This window comes from Acipenser ruthenus, chromosome 25 (assembly GCF_902713425.1).
Source record: "Acipenser ruthenus chromosome 25, fAciRut3.2 maternal haplotype, whole genome shotgun sequence".
In the NCBI taxonomy this organism is placed as follows: Eukaryota; Metazoa; Chordata; class Actinopteri; order Acipenseriformes; family Acipenseridae; genus Acipenser; species Acipenser ruthenus.
In genome coordinates this window covers 27344802-27367930 of record NC_081213.1, presented here as the reverse complement: position 1 = coordinate 27367930, position 23129 = coordinate 27344802, and the positions used below count along the sequence as shown (strand labels likewise).

Sequence of the window (23129 nt, the reverse complement as noted above, 5' to 3'; positions counted from 1 at the left end):
GGATTGTACTGCACAGTTGGAATATGCTGGAAATACTCCTGAACTTACATGCTGGCATTCGCTTTGTGTGTGTTTGTTTTTTTTTTACCCGTTTTCTCATACGGGTGCAGTCTCCTACGTTCACGCCTCTTTTCACCTTTGCCAATCTACTTGTTCACAAGACTGCTTTTTTAAAGAGTGTATTCATAAACATTCTCTTACAAGCTTTAAAGAGAAAGACCTTTTCATGTTTCCTAAAAGGTTTGAGTAAGGTTCGATGAACAGCAAATTCCATTAAAATGGGCTTTAACAATAAACCAATCAAAACATTCCTTTAATGAGTAAGGCTGCCACGTTTAGATTTATTACAACACTAAACTGTTACTGTTTAAGAGTAACGTGACGACTTTATAAAGAAGCACAAACGATCAGGAAAGAATCCTAGTGCCAGCCATAATAAAACACAGAAGACACTGACAAAACACAGTTGTTTCATTCTAAGTACTGCTAAATACCTTACGATTGAGCATTCATTTCTGCTGTTTCCTTCATATACACACACACACTTCCTAAAAGCCCCTAAATCAAATATCAGAGTGGTTTATTTCTGGCTTGGTAACTTCTGCAAAGATCCTGCTAATTACTATTGGGAATACAGAGCTTGCAGAATGTAGATGTAGCGTTCCTTCCCAAAACTGCACAACACCACCTTTTTGTGTTTCTAACCACGTACTGCACTAAGAGAGTAAAACAGATGGAAGCTGTTATTCCTTCAACAACATTCCAGACATTACGGGGCTGCAGACTGGGTCCTTCAGGGCTCCAATTGTTCGCGAGACAGCACAACGTTGCAATTACTCAATCAGCTCCCATCCTATCACATCAATCTGAGTGCTGCAGGGACTGGGCTGGACAGAGGGAGAACATGGACACACCCATCCCCTCGCACCCAGCACGACACATGAGGGATGTGCGCAGTGCAGTAATGGCCAGGACTGACTCAGGGTGGTTTCTGCACCCATCACGTGCATGAACTTGAGTCATTATAGCTAATTCAACTATAGCTAGCACACTTCCATTAACTATACCACAGATCTCACATGTCCAGTTTTATACCAACCGTGAATTAAAAAAAAAAACATGATAAAGGAAAAAAGTAAAGAAGGAAAGGAGGCATTAGGGTTCAGTGCAATCCAAGAGTTTTCTTCATCCTAGTATGGAGATTTAAACAATTGCAATGTGTGCTACTGTGTCTCTTCTTTCAACACTGCGTGTGTGAGATGTGCATAGCAAATGGAAGTGTGCTAGAGGATAGATTTATGGCTGTTACTTCAAAGAGCTGTTAGGGGGCTGGAAGAAAGTAGCATTATATTCCCTACTGCCGCTGATCCACTTACAATCCCGCAAAGTGAATTCTATAAAAATAAGAGTCAGCCTTTACTCTCTCTAGCAGACAGGGATGGAAACCACATGCAATCTTAAAAAAAAAAAAAAGAGGGGGGGGGGGGGGGGCGGTGATTTCTCAGTGTTACGCCAACATGTGTTTGGCAGCAGAGAGTAATTCTTCTTTTCTGTGTTGCTGAGCTGCATTGCGCAGAAAGCTGGCAGCATTACCATAGCAAGGCTGATGGAGGCAGGCAATAATGCTACCCTGGCAAGCCTCTCCAGCAGAGTGAACACGGCGGTGAGGTTTCCAGCCCTAGCCGGGTGAGGAATGAAATCTAAACAGCAGGAGTCACTTTGCCTTGGCACCCTGGCAGCCTATTAAGCGGGCAGTAGGGGCACTGATCAGTCAAGTATATTGAGAGGTATACTAAGCCTAGCAAATTGTATAATACTTTAAGAATAGCATGATACAAGCACTGTCTGGTAACAATGGTGAAAGTCAATCTGCAGATAGGTGACCTCTTTGGAGAAGCAGGTGCCGCGTAAAGCTTACAGCTCAGTAGGGGTGCAATATTTTGGATGACAAAGAACCCATGGCATTCTCTCGCAGAAGATCAGAGGGTCTCAGCTAAATCCCAGTAGAGGAATGGCTGATTTCACCCTATCTATATAAAGGAGTCGGCTGTCCTTGTAAACCTTATGGGCTTTATCCACAGAACATTAAGGAATGCTTTTAAAGCCAATTTTGATTAATTAAATAAAAACTGTGGTCCACAAAACCATTTTGAACTGTGTTGGAGAGGGTTGGAATTGTGTTTTTCAAAGCACAGTTTTACCTAAGATAATGTTTCTAAACTCACTTTAAGAAACAGCCCTTAAAGTTTTGTGTGAAGTTTCAGTGGGCATAGCTATGCATTCATATCTGCAAACAAACACAGAATAAAATAAATCCATTCCCTGAATGTCTATTCTGAGTTTTATTCCACACTTTCGGCAATTTCTTCGACATTTGAGAGACACGTAATTATTTTTGTTGGCAGCATGAAATGGGCACGGAAGCAACAGAGATTGGACCCCTATTGTCTTGCACTAGAACACACCACTAGGGATGTTACAATGATGACAGATTTGAATATGTAAGCCCTCCTTCTACCCACAGCCAGCATACAGCAAGAGCAGGTTCCGGAATGAATTTCAGACTGATTGGTGACAGATTGACAGCCCCACAGGCTGGAGCCCTGCTCATTACTGCAGGACATACAAATCATAGGCAGGTACAGTGATTTATTCGGCGTGCGTGAAAAATGAGGGGCCGACAGCAAGCAAGAAACAACACTGAAACAACACAGCAGGAAACAGAAACACCAATAAAAAGAACCCTCTGGGATTAATCGACTTTGTAAAAAATCGGTTCGCATCTTTAGGGTGCAGGCTGAAATAATCTCTTCAAAAGAGAACCAACAGCAAACAACAAATGCTTTGAAATTCATAATCGTTACAGAGAATTGATTGTCATGATCGATGCCCTATCACGGGTTTCGTGCTCGACGTATAACTATTATATTTCCAGCGCATGCATGGGTTCAGTTGCATTATCAATAGCAGTAACAAAGGCTGCTCACCAGGGTCTCCTTCGGACATCATACAGGTCAATCTTATTGGGGGGTTTCCATGGGGTGGCTGTCGAATAAAAACACAGAATGAATATAATAGAAAGAACGAGGGAGGGGGGCAAGAATATGAGAGAGCAAGAGAGAGAGAGAGAGAGAGAGAGAGAGAGAGAGAGAGAGAGACAGAGAGAGAGAAAGGCAGGCTTGTGTCTGCAATACATTTTGTAATTCCTCTCAATCAGACAGCAAGCACACATTATACACGCTTCTCTTGTATAATGACATCAGTATACAATACACAGCAAGTATCTTAAAATCTGTAAAACAGTGCATGACATAGGAAATTAAGTAACAAGCAATCTGCTGACACAGGATCTCAACCCTTCTTATGAAGTCACTACTGGGGGGCAGGGTTAACCAATATGTATTCTTCCAAACCTGAAGGGGTTAAGAATCAGTCTAGGTTGCGCTGCCAGAAAAGACAAGACTGTCAGATTAATCTGTGTCCTCTCTCTGCAGCCCACTGGGGGCCGGTTTAGCTGACCCGACTGGGTTCCGAATGGGTTCACCCTACCTGGGTAATATCGGGTCACTCCCGTTGCACTGCCGAACACCTGCCAGAGCAGGGACGGGTCTTCGTTGCGATTCTGTATAAACACCTCCTCCAGAGCGGCTGTCCAGTTCAACTCATTCAGGATGACCGCAGCTGAAACATACCAGTAGTGACCCCGTTAGTCTCCTTGCACACATCGCAGTACACCCAGACAGTCAACCAGATTCACCCCTGCCAGGGTAACGTGGGGTAAACTGACTTTTCCAAATGCAGCATAATTGTGTTCATATAGGGTCAAGGAATTTAGAATTCATAGCAACTGGCTTCTCTTATTCACTTGTAATTTACAGGAATATATAAAAGTATTTAAATATTGATTCCTACTGTACTGCCTGCAGAGCAAAATTCATTTTCATTAATAAATAAATACAAAATAAAAACATAAATCAACTCATTCCTGTCTGGTGTATATTTACTCAAGTACATGCTTCAATACTGATCAAATTATCTTAGTGTATAATTCCACATAACCTGTAATAAAAAGTATTTGAAGAGAAAATACAACTATACAAACAATACATTAGGAAAAATGTATTTTAAAAAAGGCACTGTATAGTATTGCAAAACATTGTTAGAAATGACAAATAGCAATAAACAACTTTTAGACATTTTGATTTGAAGAATACCTTATTCTCTGTTTTATTTGAAGTTTAAAACCATTAGTAAACTGAGAACCCAACATATTCCATATTAAATCCAATAAGCAGGCAAGCAAAAATGTAACCTTTGAAATGCCACTGCATTTCCAGCCATCATACATCGCATTTAATTGGAAAAAGCTCTTTGCATTGATTTGATGAATTCATCTACCATTCAATCACATATTCCGACGTTTTAGAAGCTTGCAAGCTACACCACATCTGATTTTTCGTGATGTTTAAAAAAAAAAAAAAAAAAAATTCCTGTACATTTAATAATAATAAAAAAAGGTTAAATATTTAATAATAGGGGAAGGAAAATTCAATGACTCAGGATTGATGGAAATGGATGGAAATCATAAGAAACCCATGTCTGTTGGCTTTTTAATTTGGTAATTTATCAATGTTTGGAATGTTTTATTTTATGAAAACTAAAAATATTAGACAGTGATGAATGTCTTAATCAAAGTGAAATCTCTGTTTAATGGCGATCTACAACGCAATGAAAACAGCGGGACACCCAGCTGTGCACAGCAGTATCCATGCATTGCATATGAATTTGCATGCAATAATGTGGGATTTTTCTTGACTTGTTTGTTTTTAAAATACAGCGTATTACATTTGCATTTGCATTTCTTTTTAATTGCACTTTGATTTAAACTAATACCGAGCAGGTTTTCAGACTAAAAGTTGAATGGTGTGTACTGTAATCATACTATAAATGCTGACTTGATTAAACGGAGAGGAAAACGCTGAGCTCTGAAAGCAGAAATCTGTGTTTGTATGCTTTCTGATTTAATTATGAAGCCGGAATGATGCAACCCCGCGGTCTGAGAGATAAGCTGCTGCATTATTATGAAAGACTTTTCTTTCTTGTTGAAATGACTAATAAATCAATTCTCATGATCCGGTGGTCTCTGGACTCTCAGTGACTCCTCTGGTTATGGTGTGTCAGCTAGAATACCTCTCCAGCACGGCTCAGGGTCTTTCTCTTTAATTTTTTTGTAATAGGTTTGTCTCTGGATGCTTCGTTTGAGCACTAAAAGCTTCTTTACCTAACCAGTTCATATAAGGCAGACGTGTCCAAAGTTGGCCCTTCCAGTCCTGGTTTTTGCTCCAACCCTGTTCTAAATTGTTTAATTGAAACAATTAAACCTCCATCCAGACCCTGAAGTAGTTCATGATCTGATTGTACTTGTTAACCCTGGAGTGGAATGGCCCTCCAGGACTGGGATTGGACCCCCTGACAGAAGGCAAGTCATGTGAGTATAAAGAATGAAAGGGTTTCTCCTCACCCCATCACAGTGCCTGTATATGATGGACAATCAGAAGTAGAAATGAGAAAAGCAGCTTTTATTAACAATACTATAATTAAGGCTAATGTCCCGACTTCCTTGTAGTGTTCACAAACGGTATACTGCACACATACTGTATGTCAGACACAATTCATTTTTGAAAGCCAAAATGTGCAGTTTAAACACAAACACGCCCTCCCTGACATTGAATTCCTCCTGACAGGTTCTCTTTATACACATTTTTCACCCTGTATGATCAATTCACTCAACCCCTTTCGTCAGTCGCCCACAACAATGCCTCTCTGAGTTCAAGCTGTGTTAATATTAGGGCCCTTTTTCTAAGCAAACAAACAGATCAACAAAGAAGGATATCAATGCACTATGTTAATGAGATGCTCAGCTTTGTAGGTTTTTAATATATTGTTTTGAGTATTTTTTTTTTTATACAATGTCTTCACAAAGTGCTTGTGCAAGCCTTCTAGCTCTGCCCCCCCACCCCCCCAGTATATGATAGTGAATTCTGAGCACACCCTTTTTCTGTTCAGACAGCTGGACTGGAGGTGCTGAGCAGATGTAAAATAAATTGCTTCTGTCACTGAGAGGAACATCTGAACTCCACAGCTCGGAGCCGTGTTTTCCTTAAAAAGTCAGCCTCTGGCTTGATGGGTTCCTTAGCATTCCTGGTACGGGGCCCGTGTGTAATTTATAGTTGTGTCAAGCGCGGATGGGGGGTGGTAGTAAATTATTCAGCACTTAGACTCCAATCAGTCTTGTGAATCCCTTTTGAAGTTCATTAAAGTGTTGAGAGTCAGTGGGTTCTTCAATCTGCAGCACTCTAAGTGTTACGTTGCACCTTGCAGTGTTTACAAGAAAAGCATCGCTGCACCTCTGCCGTATCCCACGATGTCTGCATCGCAGCCATACTTTTTATTTTTTTGTCACATCATCCTGATTGTTTTGATATTTTTTATTCACACATCATCACGGGTCATAAATCACCTGGGGACGATAAATCAGACACCAGGGAGTGTTTGCCAATAGAGAGAGAGATTATTTCATAAACTTGCAGGGCATCCACATCATGTTCACTCACTGTGGTTTAGAGCAAGGGCTCTCAAACTTCGTTACCTGAGGTACACCTGTTCAGCTGCATTAGCCACTGCGGCCCACTATTTGCACTTCTTAAGAAAAATGACAAGTTAAAAAAAAAAAAATTACCTGCAACACTGTAAATAAACATGATCTAAATTGTTCTTTTTTCAATTGAATCGTATTTTTTCTTCTTTAGTATTTTATTGTTGGTTTATATATATATATATATATATATATATATATATATATATATATATATATATATTTATGTACACACACACACACACACACACACACACACACACATACATAGAATGTCTTCGCAACCGTGGCTCACATGGGAGCCCATGGTTTAGACAATCTAGATCATGAACATCAAAAAGCATCACAAGCGCCATATTTTCCATCATTAAAAAATATGCCTTTTTTTTTGCCAACAACAACGTGCACTGAGTCATCCCCAGACTGTAGCAGCAGTAAGTAATGACCTCCCTGCCTGTGTCTTTGTCTGACAGTAGGAACCTGTTGGCTCATACGGACCCCCGGGTCTACATGAACCCATTACTCTTGAGTCCTATACATCGGCTTGACATGGATGTGAAGATTCTGCACGTGGTTTGTTTGAAAAGCGTCTAATCTGTTGGGAAGGAGAGTAAAAATGGCAGCTTTTACCTAGCATTCGGGTAAAGAGATATCTTTTTCTGCTCAGGACAACACCCAGGCCCAAAGTCATGGAATTAATCCTTTAAAAAGAAGAAGAAGAAAAGAGCTGGGCTGCTATGTTTTCAGGGTTTGTTTTTCATGATAAGCTATCTTAACAAGAAATACGAGCTTTTCAAGATAAGGAGACGCAAGCAAACTCCTTTCGTTTGATTTATTCATTTGAGCTTTTCTCCGAGTCCTTTTTCTTTGTTTTGGTTTTGTTTTGGTTGTTTTGTTCTTGTGAGCGCAGATAAATCAAATCTAATACAGAAAACGACATGATCTCCCTGAAATGCAGTCCCCTGAATGCTATTGCAGACATTTTTCATCTTTAATAATTCATTCCAATGATATCTAACAAATCAATCAATTAAAAAATGCCCTTGCACGTATTGGAGCATGATGTTCCTATGCCCTGTATAAAGTGCTGCATTAAAATAATGGATATTATGGTGATACCTATTAACCTCTACCATAGCTTTATTTGCACGCACACCTGACATGCATAGCCAAATGATGCACTGCTGTGTTTCATAATGGCTTCACTTAGTACACAGTGTTGTAATTGCAGTAGATACAAATTAAAGACAGATATGACTGCACCATTCAGACAGTTCAGGATTCCACTAATACCGTGCATCTTACTGCAAACAATTACATAGTAAATAACAGACTAAATACCCAAACTATATGAATAATGGGCGTGGTTACAGTTAGATTCATTCAATAGCTTTTCCTCCCAGGACAGCTTGGTTCAAATCCAGCGTAAATGAGTGCACACAATACCAACTGCTATGCAAGTATGCTCCCTTCTATTGATTTCAATATTCAAAAGTCACACACATATAGTTTAAACATTTATCGTTAGACACAACCAGTGTGGCACCTGGGGATAAACAGAAATCAGATGATTGGCTTCCTAATTTTATGAGAGGAAGCTCAGGTGTGGAGATGGTCTATTGTCAGGAGAGGATTCAGGTAGCCTTTTCTCACTCACACGGTCAAGTGTGCGTGTGTCAAGCTGAACTTTGTGAACTCTGCTAACCCTTTGTTTTACTAACACTAAGCACTATTCATTTCATGGCATGAGTTACAATGTTGTTCCAGACGCTGAGCATACATCCCTTCTACACAAGGTCAAATGTACCCCACTTTTATCAATTCCTTTTTGACAAACGCCACTATTTTCCTCTTCCGTCTCTAATTATTCGCCATCTGCACTCCGTAAATCAGTATTCGTCACACACACACGCACGCACACACGCACGCATGCACGCACACTCTATAGAAATAAGAGAGGAGTTAAAACAGATAAATAAATAAGCCTTCTTTCTCTGGACTGATTGCGTTTTAAATTAAAGGCGACACAGTACATAATAAACAAATAAAATGTAATTTGTGTGTTTAGTGGCGGGTGAAGCGGTGGGTGTTGATTTAAATGCTTTAATTACCGCTTGGAGGACTGATAGTGCCCCTTCACTGGGTCGAGAGCGGGGCCTGGTTTGGGAAAAAGGGGGGGGGGGGGGGGGGGAGTACCTATTTCAAAACCTCCCCACACATACTTAACACCCCTTTATCAGCAGCTGCCCCTTGGTACAGAATGCAGGACTCTATGTTAGTGATCAGCACTTGAGAGGTATGAGTACCCATCATAATACACTTTTAGATCAGCTTCCATACTTGCAAGCTTCAGCTCTAAACACTTTCCTGACAAACAGATCATTTTTTGGTCTGATGGGTAATCTGCAAGTCCCCTGCTTGGATAACTAATAAGGCTATGCATCTATGTTTAATAAAGTACACAGCTGCACTGTATGTGTAAACAGCAATTTCCCAATTAAACTACCATACAGTTGTGTTTCTAGTTTTCTGGCTCACACTGTATACAGTATATTACAGTTGGCAGCAAAGCATTAGGAGCAATATACAGTAAAAGAAGAATGAGACGAAAAGCAGAAAGAAGAACAGAAAGAACGTGTTTACAGAGCTTGTTTGTCATGTGTCTGTGTCACTTTGCAAATGTATAATCTCTGCCAAAAGCTCATTGCAAAACTTTTGACAAGTCAGCACTTTTTCCGATCAGTTAGTCAGCCGACGAGGAGTGCAATCTAACTTTCCAAAAAGGGGATTGTGAACGAAGAGGCATCTAGAACTTCCAACAGTCATTCTGCGGCAAAAATACACAGCCTTCATCAGAGAGGCCAACACATTATTACAACAATGCAGGTATTAGTCCAAATGTTTGGCGATTTAGTTAAAAAAGGGTAACATTTTACATTGTGTCTCTAATTACTGTGTAATTATAAAGAAGTTACTTAGTAAATACATGTGCATTTAATTTTTTTGCACAATATAACCCTAACACTATCCCTAACCCTTTTCTGATATAATTGTGTACACATTAAGTACAATGTATTTTTCTTTACGACTGTAAGTCGCCCTGGATAAGGGCGTCTGCTAAGAAATAAATAATAATAATTGTTACTATGCATAACAACAATGTAATTATGTGTAAGTATGCATGTACTTATGAAGTAACTGGTAAATACACAGTAATGAGAGACACTTAATGTAAAGTTTCTATGAGGGTATAAATAAAAAGATGAGTGCCACAGGTGAGAGGTCAGAGAATTACCAGCCATAGAGGATGAAATTACATTCTCCAGTCACCGTTCACAATCTGCTCACTACTCTGCACCATGTTGCTTCAGATTTTAAATCGGTCCCTGAGAGCTGGATTCTCTCTCTCTCTCTCTCTCTCTCTCTCTCTCTCTCTCTCTCTCTCTCTCTCTCTCTCTCTCTGACAGTCGTGTGGGTGTTCATCTATTATCTTAGTAACAGGATGTTTTTTTGGGGTTGCTGGTTTTTTTTTTATAGTGGTATTTTAACTGAATGACAAAGTCTTCCCACTTTGCAGTCCAGGATCCTTTGCAGTCCAGGACTCTTTTGGATAGACTTTCAAAAAGGAACAAGAGAAAAGTAACTATAAGGTGGCCTTGAACCCAGATTCGCAACACGTCTGCCTATTCCCAGTTAAGATTCCTTATGCATTATGTGGCCAGGTGTCTTTTACAACTTCTGTTTAATTACTTCCCCCTGACTGCTGAATATGTTATGTTATTAATTGGCTTGAATACATTTATCAGAGTCACAACAAAAGAGCCAGTGGGTGCAGTGACACGATGAAACACACAAAGCAATCTGGATGCTGGCCATTAGTACTCAAGGGGAAAAGCCTCTGTTTGTTAAGATGATGGGAAAACGATTTCTTTTAGACATGTTTTTTGTTTTGTAGAACATAATTTGTTGATGGTGACACCAAGGATATCGTGAACCAAACAGAAACAACCATCGAGAATCATACAGGAGACACGCAACAGAATCTAAAACAGGAACGAAACAAAGTAAAGCTTCTAATTACATTTCATTCAACAGGAAATTGTGCACACAGTAAAGCTTCTAATTACAGCTCTCTTTTTTTGTTATCCTATTGCATGTATGATGATTCTCTATGTTTGTTTATGCTTTCAATCTCAATAATGGCGATGGTCACAGACAGGACACTCCTTAAGTCTGTGGAAAAGTGAGGTGGGGAAGCATATCATTGTTGCACCTGCTTCAATGCACGACGCTTTGCCTACAGTGCATGGGGACCTCGACAAGAATGGAATCACAGCTTTATCTGATTAACAGATTATTCTGCGCTGAGACGTCGCTACTCTCCATTCTCCACTCACTCAATCCCAGGCCTCACTACATTTGCATTCCCTAAACTTGCTGTCAAGCAGCACCCTCTGTGTTCTTTTCATTTTTTTTTTTTTTTTAATAAGCATTGATAATTAGAAAAGAAGACGAGTGAATGTTTGACCTGAGCTAATTAGAAAGTTTTGAGACTTGCCAGTTATAATCATCGCGGAAATAATGATTCATAAAACGGTTCATTATGGTGCTAAGGAAACAGTTTCAATCTCAATAATGGTGATGGTCCCAGACAGGACACTGCAACGGTCTCGTTTAGCTTTCGAAAAGAAAAAGAAAAATAATAAATTAATCGTTGAACAGTTTCTATTACTACAGCTTCTCTCTGTTGCTCTACAGTGAACTCCAGGCCAGTTTTTTTTTATCCAACATGGATTTTATTACACACTGAATGGCCAAAGAACTGGAGAACATAAAGAAAATCTGAAAATCTCATAGTCTGCATGCTGATGTATGTGGTCATGAGGGTCACAGACGTTAATATTGTAGCTCTTTGAGAGTTGGGTGCAACTATTCAGAAACAATAATAGGTCTCAGTGACTTCACATAGGTGAGAGTGGGGACCCCACACAACTAACTCACCCAACATTACTGGCTTTCAACAGCGTTCAGGTATTAACAGAAAACACCACACAGAGGGTGAAGGAACCAGGCTCCCTTGAAACAGGAAGCCAGCTTTCACAGGCATTTCCTTATCAATTCCTGAACGAGGACACTAGAAGTTCCATTGCACAGCACTTACAGCCCTTGTAGATATCAGTTGGGATCTGCACAGCGGTGCTGGAGTAGTTGACCTGGTTCTTAAAGTTGGGATCGTCTACGAAAGTCAGCTGCAGCTGCTGACTGGTAGATTTCATCTGAGCTCCTTCTTCACCATCAAATTCATCAGCCTAGAACAGAAAGGGACATTGTGATTCGAACAAACACACTCTACTGAAACCGCTTAATGACGCTTGATGGTCTTATAGATACAGGTACAGAGATGAGAACAGATGCACACATTTGCTGCTTTATGAGGGACAAAGGACCCATCATTCAGAACCAGATTTACAGCGGGTTATACTGTAAGGAAACTAATTTGATGTCTGCAAATGTTACCAATTGCTATGGTAGTAAGTTTTCATTTATTGATTCCAATACAGTTGAAAAACCTGAACTGTCCCAAACTGTCCTAGTGGACCTGCAGTCATACAGTAACCATAAGGTGAATACAACTTATAAGAACGTGGATTTACAGCATTTAAAAAGAGTCGACGCTCATCGAAGTATTTAGAAGGGGGTTAACCCACGGACTGCAGTAACGTGCAGAATACCTTCATAGAGATCAAGGGGGTCAAGGGGGTCAAGAGCGAAATATAAGCATAAGCGCAGTTTTGGGTCCCCACTGTTTTTCAATGAGGCTGCGAATAAGGCTCTGAAGCTCCTTTGAGATGTAATGGAAAGTGTCTGGAGATAAAAGAAAATGAACGTGTCAGGGCCCCGCTTTCCTCTCGTTCTTCTTGAATGGTTCGCGAGTGCCCGGTAAGCGCTGTGTATTAAACAGTAGGAGGGCTCCTCCCCCCCACCCCCCCCCCCCGCATCCTAGCTGCTGTTTATTCAACCCCTTCCCACACAGAACATGGCAAACACCCATTTCCTGCTATGTGCTTGTAGCGAATCACCTCCCAGCCTCAAACAGAACAGAGTTGTACACTAGGGTCAAGCTGACAGAACACAGCATTAGGTGGCTTCAGGAGACTGCAGTGTCAGAATACAGCAGCAGGGAGTCACTACCCATCTCATGCACGATGATTAAACATTCAATGATATATTCACAGGCAATGAAACTGAACTTGACATTCTGAATGACAGGCTGCCCCTGTGCACAATTAGCACTACGTTGAGTAACCTGAAGTCTATTAAGGATGTCAATTAAAAGGACCGCTCACTACCTGCTCCCAATCAAACATGTATTTAATAAATGTCTTCATTTATTTTTTAAACATAGGTTACAGTAGATGTTAATTTGGGTTTTGCCAGCTACAAAGGTTTGTAACTGTCAGTGTTCTGCTTTTAAAGCAAATGTTGGATTTACCAACATACACATACATAATGCACTACATAGTACCACAATACTGCAGAATGCTTCAGTAAATGCCTGATATTGCAGTGCAGTTACTGCACCAGCACGATTAGCCCTTATGAATATAGCTTTCCTTGTCTACCAGTCCTTATCTGGTACAAAAATACATCCTATTACTCATCAGCCTAACCTCCTATTAGTTCTGCAGATGGGTGCCTGTCAAGTGAGAGTGGTCGTCACTGTGCTTTAAACAAAAAAAAATAAAAAAATAAAAAATAACACACACACAAAAAAAAGTGCTAAATGTTCACACCACACCTCCCACAAAACTGTTAATTACACATCTCGGTTTAACCTCCTGTCCTGTTTCAACAAAGCAGCAGGTATTAAAGCAGGCACAGAACCTTGGAAATCAATTAGCTCTGAAATATGACTATCAAAGAATGCATTACAGAGGAGCAGAGGTTATCATGCTGCCAATAACGAAGATCAAACAATACTGAAACACAGCACACGCTTCCCTAAACCTCCTCTCCCCTTTGAGCCTTTAAATCTGTACTGCTGTTAAAGAGCATTTGGTAAGTGTATAGTGATTGCTATAGCTAGCTGTGTCCTCTTGAAAGCTTAAATACCAGACTGGGAGTCCAAGTTCAAATCACTGGAAAAATGTAGTTTCTGCAAATTAGTCAGAACAGTGTCAAAGGCATATAGTCTAAATGTTGTCCTTCTTAAACATATAAATATATATGTGTATTTCATCAGGCATTCATTTCCATTTTGGCTGCGTCTCTCATGCTTTTAATGTGCAGTGTGACTGCAGTAATACAGCGCTGTGTGGTTGATTGGACTAGAGTGACTGGGAGTCCTGTTGTACTGATTACACATGAGTTAGCCCCAATCAAGTCTAAAGTAAGTGTTCAGGGGCAAGCTTGCACAGTATAATAGACCCACATCTTATTAAAGCAATCAATTCCCCCTTGCACTCTTGTTTTCTTGCTCAGAAGCACTCAAGGGGCCCAAGGAGTTCCTGTTCTATGAGCGTCTGGGCTGGAGAATGTTCCCAGCAATACAAACGTATTTCACAGCCAGGAAAGCATACAAAAGTAATTGCCTACTATTAGAGTGCAAGCAGTGTAAACAATGACATTTTGATGGAGTTCTGTTGGAGAAAAAGAACTGGTTCACCGTTGGTTACTTAGGCATGGCAAAAGTGTCCAAGTGACTTTCTAGTCACCCCGTGCTGTATATTTATCGTGCCGAATTGCAATTCAACCCTAATAACAGCGCTGCTGATGCAAAGCAGGTATTTCGTGGCAGGGAAGCTGCTCAGCAATGTGACCAAGTAATGATGGGGAGGGAGGCAGCATGCTCTGCAGAGGAATGCACATTATCATAACTACCACCCTGCACATCGAACCACTCTAATGTGCACGCCATCTACCACACACAAGCAGACACATCACAAAAACATTTCTGAATAATAGATGACACTGTCTTGATCTCCAACAACACAAATTATGGGAAGCAATATTGTGCTGTATATACAGGAGTTCACTCGCTGCTTTATTTTTGCTTTATATGGGTCATTTCCATTATGTAAAGCACTCATGTTTCAAAAACCTTTACATGGCTATGCGTTTGAGAAATAGCAATCCAGCTATTATGCAGTTTGTAATACATCCCCAATCCAGCCATTATATTCCGTGTAAACCCACTTCAATCCAGCCGCGAGATCTCTAATACACTCTCCAATCCAGTTATTGTACAATCTGTAAATAGACTCCAATGCGCTCTATGCGTTGGCCGTTTTGTATGATCCTGCTGCAAGAGATACATCCCAGTACAATACAGCACAATACTGTGCAATCTGCCACGATTTCCTTCATGCAAGCATGACACAGAGCGCTTTATAAAATAACTGTGCATAGAGATACTATGTCTTGAGCCTAGCTTTAAAATCCTCCACTGAATCTGTACCTCTATTATTTCTCAAGGAATAGAAGTCCCAATTTCAATTTGCTGGGGATCTCAGAGTGTCAGCAGAGGAGTACTGTAAGAGGCCCAGACTCAAAACACACCAAAGCTGGATTTAGTTTCCTGGCTGAATTTAGCTTGCCATTCAGTAATGGAGACCCAATACAGCACTAACCCAGCGGTGCATCTGCTGTGGTCCTGTATAAGCTATATCAGTCACTATTAAAGTGTTTTAATTCTGGGTGTTTTGAGAATTCTGCAAGGATTTGTATAAATTGGCTTCCCCAGACTGTCAAATACACCCCAAACCAACCCACTCCCCAGGAGAAAACTCGGCCATCGCATTTGAACCCCAACCCACCATCAGAGTGACTGAAGTTGTGGAAGCGGATGTCTTTGTTAAAATCCAAAAGGTGTTAAATGTCAGGCTAGGATGAAGGGCATTCAGAATTTAATCTTACTCCATTAATGTGACATTTTGGATTCAATCTTGATAAGCTATCAACAGAAGAGAAACCGCACCGTTTCCAGGACCTGTAATTTAAAAATAAATAGGATCTAGATCTAAACAGTTCCTTTGGCAAAGTTCTTCAGAGGCTGTGTCTGCACGCACTCGGCTGCACCAACTCTCTCTATAAGAACATGCCATGAATTAACTTGGCTTTGTTTTGTATTTTTTTTAAATGCATTCCTGTCCCCATGAAAGACCTGCACGATGCTGACATTTTGCTGGAATTATAATGCTTAAATGTGTAAGCAGCTTCAAAACGCCATTGTAATTGATTTTATTGTAATATTTAAGGTTTGCAATCCTTCTGAGTGGCTCTGGGTTCTACTACTTTGATATTGAGTTAGTATCTATATATCTGTTTATACCAGACATTACCTGGCTACAAGCTGGCTTAAAGAATCTGTACAGAGGACAGAGAGAGAGAGAGAGAGAGAGAGAGCGAGAGAGACTAGCTCGGACCAGCTCTGTAACCTGAGACTTCGGATAACATACTCGTCTCTATTTGTTACATGCTGATCTGGCCACTGCGAAGCTGCCTTCTCTGTCAGTAAGGATCTTGTCCACATGTGACAGAACTGTTATATCAGAACCTGTTGTCCCACTTTCCCTCTCCAAACATCTGAAGGACGTTGGGAGAGCCGCTCTGAACTGGTAAACGGTTAAAGCTGCAGATCAGGCACAATGCGAGGAGGCTGAAGATCCCCCCTCCTCATAATAGGCGGCTGGATGTCCGTCTCCTTTCTCTAAAAGCCCTCAACAGTGAGAGTCTATCAGCCTACTCAGGCTCTTCAAACTGATCTGTGTCAATGGATTGAATAATAAAGATGATCTCAAGTCGGTAAAGCTGGAAAAAAAATTACATATATCCATAGAGAGAGAGAGAGAGAGAGAAGAGAGAGAGAGAGAGAGAGAGAGAGAGAGATTGAGAGAGAGAGAGAGAGAGAGAGAGATTGAGAGAGAGAGAGAGAGAGAGAGAGAGAGAGAGAGAGAGAGAGAGAGAGAGAGAGAGAGAGAGAATAAAAGAATAAATGAAACTGTCTGTGTCTTTTTCATCGTTTCCTTTAGAAATATAACTGGAATGTTTTATTAATTTGTTTTTTCTAATCCTTATTTTTTCCTCCTCCGCACTTTGTTGCTGTTCACCCAGCTCCCTGACGCGATGCGAGAGGTTTGTGGGCTAGATTCTCAAAACGATTTACTCCACGCTTTTTATTCATCAGGAAAAAAACATAATTACACAACTCGTTTTAGAATTGTAATTGGTATTTCTTTCTTTTAGAAAAAAAATAGCTTTTATTGAGCAAATAGCTTTGAGAAAGGCTGCTGGCCTAGTGAAAACAATCCTGACTCTCACTTGACATGAGCCAAAAGATATTTCAGTATCAGTACTGGGTATCCAAGACCCTGCAGATTGAAGACAGTGTACTGTGTAGAGAGGTCACTAAATGAGAACTGGCACAGTTCAGTACAGCACAGAGAGCTGGCTACAGTGACTGTTCTAAAAGTTCAGATACAATACAGAAAACTCAGGGCCAGCAAATGCTGAGAACTTAGTGATGGGAATCAGAGAGCCAGCAGTGTTTCTCCTGTATGAACTGCAGTCAAAGCTGTCAATTATTCCAAAAAAAATCCTGTCGCTCCAAGCCTCTCACCCTCCACTGGATTTTACATAATAAATTCATTACATGAAGAAAAATAATCAGTCGGAAATCGTGGAGTCTGTTTGTGAGGAGAGACGGGGCATGCAAGGGGGAGCGAGGATGCTGTGGGGCTGTATTAGCAGAGGGAGCTGAGCTTTGTGGCTGGGCCTCTGGGTGTAAGCTGACAAGGGATACCTTGCAAGGCCCCGAGATGAGAGGGGGGGTTGAGGGAGGGAGGGAGTGCAGGCTCCTCCGTGATTGACTGACTAGAATTATTTTGAAAAGCCTTCAGTCTTCCTAATGAGTCGTGGGCTGATTTCTGTCAGTCAGTTCCACGCTGCCAGAGCGCAAGCACAAACAAGTCAGCAGTTCCTTCCATCATTACTGAACTGCTAAGCAGCAGCCTTACCTGTATTTAAAAAGAAAAAAAAATAGCAAGAGAAAGAAAAGTGAAAAATCAGCTTTCCTACAATAAAACCTGCAGATGCAGTGAAGCGTTTTGCTCCCAAATCACCTCACATTCACTGCCCTGCCAATTCAGATGAAGTGCTGCTGTAACTACATGCAGGCAATCATTGGCCGGCAGTGAATGCCGAGATGTTGGTCACTCACATGATTCCAATTAGGGCAGCCAGCCTTTTATTCACATGGTACAGCTCGGCAGATGTTGTTTTCTGTACCGCTACCACAGAGTAACCCAGTGTAGATTTTCACATTGCACCCTGAATGTAAACCACTTTAATAAAACGGGGTTCACAGTAAGTACCTCAATTATACCATTCGGCTTAAGGCATTAACAAAAAATGCTTGGTCACCGTCTTGTAACCCAGGGGAATAGTCCACCACCACTGCCCTCAAAGCCATTCCCTGCCTGTCTAATATCAATATCCCTGCTGAATGCTCAGCTGAAGATCAAAGCACATGCGGGACTCCTGTTACGATGATGGGAGCCTTGTTAAACAGCCTCTGCAGCTCGTTGGAGTAGGCACTGCCAAATCCTTGGCATTGGCGACAGTATGACTTGGCAAGCATGTCCAAAGACCCCTTTTTCATGAATTTAGCGCTTTGAAAACTAGCAGGGTTCTGGCATCGCGCTCCGTGGTTTTTAAAAAAAAAAAAAAAAAAAAATATTTTTTAAAGTATTTACTTCACAGCTTGCCGATTTGGCCGTGCGCTGCTCTGCGTTTAAAAGATATACATGCAAGCATTTTGAAAGCCATCATTCAGGCATTTCCTGAGCTTCCTTATCATTGTCACTCTCCTTTTGTTTTGTATTGCTTGATCCGACTTTATCACCTCCACTCACGGTTGTCTACGTGGTTTTGTTTTTTTCTGTGAATGCTTCTACAAGTTAGTTTAGGCTAAAATGCATGCTGTACAATCAGGGGAAAAACAAAGATTGGACTATTCAATAATCAGGGCAGGATTCACAGCTCCATATCAACTGCAGAGCTCCCCTAAAGGAGAACAAGCCAATTTTTTTTTTTTTCTATGCACAAGCAACATTATTCCTGTCTCCCTTTGATGTGTTGAAAACCCTTTGGTTCGGTTTTAATTCAGGATATGCAGATATTTCAAACACAGCACAACAGCTGCATACTGACCATGTTGCTGCTTTAAGACCACGTGCCTTACGACGCAGGAACACTATAGCGTTGGATTTGAAATGTCTGCAGATGTGGAAAATAAAGAACCACTTGATTTTCATTACAATAAAAGATGGACTAGAGATAATGTTAACAGGGTCTGAGTACAGGAAGATTGTTACATTTTCATCGTGCTCCCTGCTTTCCTGCACTGGAGTGCAAAGGATTGAACAAGCTTTGCATTGACAGAAGCACGCTGGCTATGAGCGATCACAGTCTCGCTGGCTTGCAGCTAAATGGATTCCAACTGCTCTACCAATCAGCTAAAATAATATAACCACCCCAACCCACCCTATCTCCCACCCATTCCCTCATACAAATGCATAATTAAAGAGGCAAAATTAAAGCTCACTGACAGTTGAAAATGCAGATTGCTGAAATAAAAAAAATAAATGTATGCTTTTTTTTTTTTTACTGTGGGGACGAAAATTACATTTAGTGTATAATTAAAGATTAGAATTCATTTGAATTACAAATTCCCAAATGAAATTTAGCAGCCTATTTTTATCAAGTTAGATATTGATCAAATTAAGTGGCGTCTGAGTGCACTTGTTTGTGCTCATCAGTCGGTTGTGAAAATATGTGCATTTATTACTGGAATATTCCTGAATCAGGTCACCCTGCCTGCCTGCCTGCCTGCCTGCCTCCTTGTGCTGTTTAATGCAAAACAGCTTATGACTGATTACTATCCAATTCAATCACCCTAGCCCCCTCCCTGTTTTTATATATATACACACACAGAGAAGTGTGCAAATGTATTAGATAACCTCAAGACTTGCCATTTATATCGTTGATATACTGTACCTACCTGCAGTGATACAGAAACAATAGGCACTCGTGTATGAAAATGTTAGACCACTTTGTGCTTTAATTAGGCATCTTAACAACTTCTAAAGTCCCCTGCACTTTACCATTTGTGGCTCTGTGTTCCTTTTCTCTTGCATGTGTGGCTTATTAAAAGTCACCAGTTAAAGCAGATAATCACTAAATTGCCTATTTTGATAACTTTCCAAGATTTTCAGTTACAATGGTTTGATTTCATATGCGCAACAAATCAAAACTACAGAAGCAATGGGGTGTTCTAATACATTTACACAGTACTGTATATATATATATAACTTTTATTTTTGATTTGCAGTTGATATTCTATTTTTCTTATCTTACCTTTCCACATCCTGGTTTATCAGGTGCCCATGCATTTCCACTACAATCCACACTCAAGGGGCTAAATAGCTGAATCAATGTATAAAAACATGAGCACTGAACAGCTGAATCGTAGCTCAGGTGGCAGCATTAGCTGAAAGCTGGTCTACATGAGTTACTCATAGTTTTAAAGGTACAGAACTAGGGTAAGAGGCATTGTGAATGTATGGAGGAGGTGAATACTGTATGAATAAATAAACAGCACTTACATATTCCGAGTCTGCTTTGGCATCGTAGTATTCAATCTCATTTTCCTGCAGGAAAAGAAAGAAAAGAGCGGGTTTTACAAGACAGTCCCAGGATGTAGGGCATTGATTAAATGCAACGTATTGAACACTGCCAGCAAAAAGTTTCCATGAAGTGTCTCTAATTACTGTGTATTTACATAGTAGTTACTTAGTAAATACATGCGTACTTACACATCATTACAATAAAACCCTAACATCCAGTGGATTTCCACATTGAGTACATTGTAACAGTGCGTAATAACATTGTAATTATGTATAAGTAAACATGTATTTACTAAGTAACTAATATTATTATTATTATTTATTTATTTCTTAGCAGACGCCCTTATCCAGGGCGACTTACAATCGTAAGCAAATACATTTCAAGTGTTACAATACAAGTAATACAATAAGAGCAAGAAATACAATAACTTTTGTTCAAGCAAAGTACAAGTGTGACAAACCACAATTCAATAATACAGCAGATAATAGTGATAGTTACATCAGGATATGATTAATATGCAAATACACAGTAATAAGAGACACAATGTCTAATGCATTCTGTTTCCTTTAGTATTTTTAAATCTAGCTCCACTGAGTGTTTGGGATGACATAGCTATCCTTGTGCTAACTGTTGTCCCCTTGGTACAACAGCCATTGTCTTGTCATTATAGTGCTGCTGCTTTGCTATTGAAGATCATTTGGAAAGGTTGAGAACACTGGGCTTGCTGCCGGAGACATGTGAAGAGCTGGAATTGGCTTTAATGAAGGGGGAGGGCAGGGTTGGACCAGGATTGCAAACTCTCTGTGTTAACAATGCTAGAAACCTCACTGACCCAATAAGAAGAAGAAGAAGAAGAAGAAGAAGAAGAAGAAGAAGAAGAAGAAATTAAACCCAATGATTGGGTTAATAAACTGCTGAGAGTTTTACTTGAGTGGGTCCTCGTGATTCCCTTTTTTTTTTTTAAATGTAGTTGTCGCCAATGGTTTTTACCCCAGTTTTCTCCCCAATTTGGAATGCCCAATTATTATTTGTTCACTGCTGCAACCCCTTATCATTCGGCCACAGAGCAAATGACCGAATGATTAGAAAGCTACCATTCTCCTCACAGAAGCCTCTTTACTGAGATATTATCAATACAGTACATTTAACAGCAGAAGTGTTCATTTAACAGCACAACATCTTGAGCAGCCTTTTTATTCCTGTGACGAGAGGGAGTCGAACAATCTGACACGAGCGGTGATAAAGCACATGCTGGAACAAATCGGCCACTTTGCTTTAGACCGCAGTTCATTTTGTAAAGCGCTGCATTGTACAGGCTGGGGCGAGGGGCCCTGCTGTTATGGAAATGTAATTAGAAAAGAGCGCGGATGTGCTGTTCGAGACAGAGCTGTTAAAAGAGCTATCACCCCCCTTCCCCTCCCCTCCTCTTCTCTCTGGTATTGGGGGACCGTTCTCCTCTTACGGGCTGGAGGAGCCGTGGAACGGGGAACGCAGCCATCTGCACATTCTAATTAACCAAAACTCACAGGAGAGTCCTAGCGTTAACAAGCTAATTTCATGTGTAATAAACATCATTCTGAACCAGGGTCTGTGAACGACAATAAAGCACCAAGCAAAATGTTTTCAAACCCCTCTCAACCCCCCCAACCACGTTCTCTTTCCATTTCTCTATCTTCTTCCCTTTTTTCACTCTTACAAAGAAAAAAAACTTTAGTGAAAGGATCATTAAAAAATGAATAACACATCTGCATATAAGTTATTGAATTAGTCGGTTATTATAATAACTATAGTAATGAAACATGCTGTAACAGTGCAGCTTTACAAATCATGTAAGGCATCATGAGAAATTATATCACTTTCAGAATGTATTTAGCATGGCATGTACTGTACAGTATTTTTCCACTATTAGTGCATTTTTCTTTCTGTTCATAATTAGACTATTGCTGGCATTTTCTACATTTGAGCCTGATGTGTTTCCTCTGCTGCAGTTAAAACATGTGATTTGTTACAATGTGTGCTAGGAATGGGCTGCTAACCTCAGCCCCTTTGCACGTCTCAGGGTCGAATAAAGAGCAAACGGCAGTGTGCTACCAGCCTCTCAATCTTCAAACAGACGTGGCCCTCGAGCCAAAGCAATCCACATCGAGACACTGGCATCCAGGGTGGCCAGCGTTTCCACATGTCACTTACAGGCTTACCATATTATTATTATTATTATCACAGACAAGGACACCTTGTCAAGGGCATCGTCTGTAATAATCAGAATGAGTTTTCTTCGAAGCAGCATTTGGTATGCTTTCAAAGCAGGAGCGGGCTGGGCGGTGCAGCAGAACGGAGAAACCATGTATTCTTTACAACGTGCATGCAGTATACAATACAAATATCAACTGCACTTGATGATAATTATTGCCAGGAAAGCAAATGGAGCTTGTTGCAGTACTGGAGCCCTCAGCATAGTCGGGCATGGATGGTACTCAAATGTGATCTCCAAGGAAGAGCAGAGGCTGATGGCTAAGAAGAAGCAAGCACTCCTACCCAATGGGCCACCATGCTGTTCCATCCATTACATGACATAGATGCTTAACCCTCTTGCCCAGGCAAATGTCTTACCACTTGGTTAAACAGCCATTTCTCTGTTGCAATACATTTCAGACATGCAGATCAATGAAAATGAACAGAAATCAGCTGGAATGAGCAAATAAAATGCAAGTGAAAACAGTGAGCCTTGTGAATCGCACAGTGCTTGGGTGCACAGGCCCCAGGCTCCAGAATCTTTAGACAGACAGAC

General features: G+C 40.6%; 1 protein-coding gene across 2 annotated transcripts in view; it reads right to left on the bottom strand.

Annotated features, from left to right (window-relative positions):
* The window catches only part of LOC117412565 (voltage-dependent calcium channel subunit alpha-2/delta-2-like), a 180820-nt gene that overhangs the window by 48611 nt on the left and 109080 nt on the right, over positions 1-23129 (bottom strand). For both annotated transcript variants that reach the window (XM_058999924.1, XM_058999925.1), the window contains exons 5-8: positions 20320-20364; positions 11817-11964; positions 3550-3681; positions 2988-3045 (exon numbers count right to left, since the gene is read on the bottom strand). In XM_058999924.1, the coding sequence (XP_058855907.1) occupies positions 2988-3045; positions 3550-3681; positions 11817-11964; positions 20320-20364 (383 nt within the window). The remainder of the gene's footprint in view (positions 1-2987; positions 3046-3549; positions 3682-11816; positions 11965-20319; positions 20365-23129) is intronic.